The sequence below is a fragment of the Condylura cristata genome, unplaced genomic scaffold (assembly GCF_000260355.1).
Source record: "Condylura cristata isolate star-nosed mole 26May11 unplaced genomic scaffold, ConCri1.0 scaffold00055, whole genome shotgun sequence".
NCBI lineage: Eukaryota > Metazoa > Chordata > Mammalia > Eulipotyphla > Talpidae > Condylura > Condylura cristata.
Window position 1 is genome coordinate 1,363,799 of NW_004567156.1, and position 2,125 is coordinate 1,365,923.

Here is a 2,125-nt window from a genome sequence, read left to right on the forward strand (position 1 = left end):
GTCCAGGAGAGGTGCAGGGAGTTGGGAGTGGCATCTGTGACAGCCAGCTCCCCCAGGCGGGGCTTGACGGGAGACTGGGGGGTGGTGGCGGGAGGGTCTGTTGGGGCCAGGGTGATTTCTTCCTCCATTCCTCGGGCTGGATCAGGAGACAAAGAGAACGGAAGGACATAGCTCCCTTCCAACAGGGGCTTTGAGATTTCTTCCAGACACACCAGTGCCTGCAGTGGAAGCCAGTACCGCAGGGTTAAGACATCATGTCTGGGGCATCCCTGATGGCCTAAGGGTTAAGACTCAGAACTATCACCTTGACAATCTGAGTTCAATCCCCGGCCAGGGAGGTGACCCACATGGCGCAGCAGACCTCTCTTGTCTCCCCTGCTGCTCCCCTTAGAAGAGTGTTTCAGTCAATCCGCCTGTCCTGCTCCCCACTGTCTCTGGTGAATCCTCTCACCCCCTGCACCTCTGGCATGTAGCCTAGCTCTTGTATGCATAAATAAGTAAACTCTTTTTTTTTTTTAAAAGAGTTGAATTACAAAATTATATTCATATGTCTGTTCTGTTTGGGAACTGGGTTAAGCATCTGGGGAGTGACAGTTTAAAAAGGGCTTAACAAAGCTAACACAGCAGCCTATTAGAGAGTGATTCATGGAGGGAAAGAGCCGTGTGAAGCTTTGCAGATGAACACTAAGTATTGAAATAACCGTGTCCATGTGAACAGGACTCGGTCTTGACTTAGCATACATGAGTACCCATGTGGGGAACGCGTCCAATTTTCCCCTCTGAATTCAGCGACTACCATGTGAATTCACACGAAGGGTTTCAAGAACTTTGTTCAGAAGGGGTAGCCTGTGGTTAACAGTCCTTGTGTGTGAGACACATGGTGCCATCCGGCGTGGAAGGAACTTCCTACAGTGAGGACGTATGGGATCGCATGAGTCTGAGGCTGCAGCTTCCCTGGGCTGAGATCTGGGTCAAACTCAGGCCTCCCTGCCTCTCCAGGTCCCTGGTGCTCTGCCTTTTCTAGGCTGCAAGAAGCCCACATGCAAAGGGCACCGTGGCTCGGGTGACAGCAGAGGCTTGGCACGAAGCACAGCTCCCAGGACCTTGGCAGGGTCAGTCTTAGGGATAGTGGACTAAAATACCTGGATACGGGGCCCTCCCTGGTGGCGCAGTGGGTTGGAGCACTGCACTACGAAGCTAAGCCAAACCGTGGCCACTTCAGAGCGAGTTTGATCCCCACCCCAGAGCTGACCAAGATGGCGCGGCAGACCTCTCCTGTCTCACTCACTGCTCCCCTCAGCAGCGTACTTGGTCAATCTGCCTGTTCTGTTCCCCACTATGTTTCTGGTGAATCCTCTCGCTGCCCCTGCACCTCTGGCCTACCTTCGTCCCATTTCTGTATGCATAAATAAATAAAATCTGAAAAAAAAAAAAAGAACTTAGTGCTTAAAAAACAAAAACAAAACCTGGATACTGACATGACAATGAAAGGGAAGCTGAGTCCAGCTCAGGGGAGGGCCCAGTGTCTCACAGTGCAGCCACCAGTTACAATGACAGTGGAGGGCCCTCCCTGGTGGCGCAGCGGGTTAAAGCACAGAAGTGCACTTCTTCAGTCGGCCTGTTCTGCTCCCCACTCTGTCTCTGGTGAATCTTCTCACCACCTCTGCCTCTGGCCTGTACCCCAGTTCTGTATGCATAAATGAATAAATCTTAAAAAAAAAGTGACAGTGGAGATCATGGGGTGCTTCCTGCACCCAGATCATGTCTGAAGTGTTAAGTGAACAATGTGGGATTGGAATTTCTGCGTTTTGGGGTCCTAGGTCTCTAGTAGAGAACATTCTGGAGGTTCCACTAATGAGACCTTTCCCAAGACCCAAATCTAGAAGGCCTTAACTTAACCTCACTCACCGGTCGTGCCCACGGTGGACATGGGACCCGTTCGCTGGCCCCCGTGCAGGCCATACAGGTGCATCTTGTACTTGCGCCCCGGCTCCAGGCCCCGCACCGTGACCTCTCTCTCCTCACCGCCAACACGCACCACCTGCGGCCCGTCCCTGCCCTTGTACTGGACGCTGAAGGAGTCAAAGTGGCCCTGGGGGATGGTCCAGGAGAGGCTCAGCGAGTC

The 2,125-nt window shown here is 52.9% G+C and overlaps 1 protein-coding gene across 1 annotated transcript in view; it reads right to left on the reverse strand.

Moving 5' to 3' along the window:
* Positions 1 to 2,125, reverse strand: part of TNXB (tenascin XB) — a 64,538-nt gene that overhangs the window by 15,321 nt on the left and 47,092 nt on the right. Inside the window, exons 19-20 of the mRNA XM_012734379.1 lie at positions 1,909 to 2,114; positions 8 to 136 (exon numbers count right to left, since the gene is read on the reverse strand). Of these exons, the coding sequence (XP_012589833.1) occupies positions 8 to 136; positions 1,909 to 2,114 (335 nt within the window). The remainder of the gene's footprint in view (positions 1 to 7; positions 137 to 1,908; positions 2,115 to 2,125) is intronic.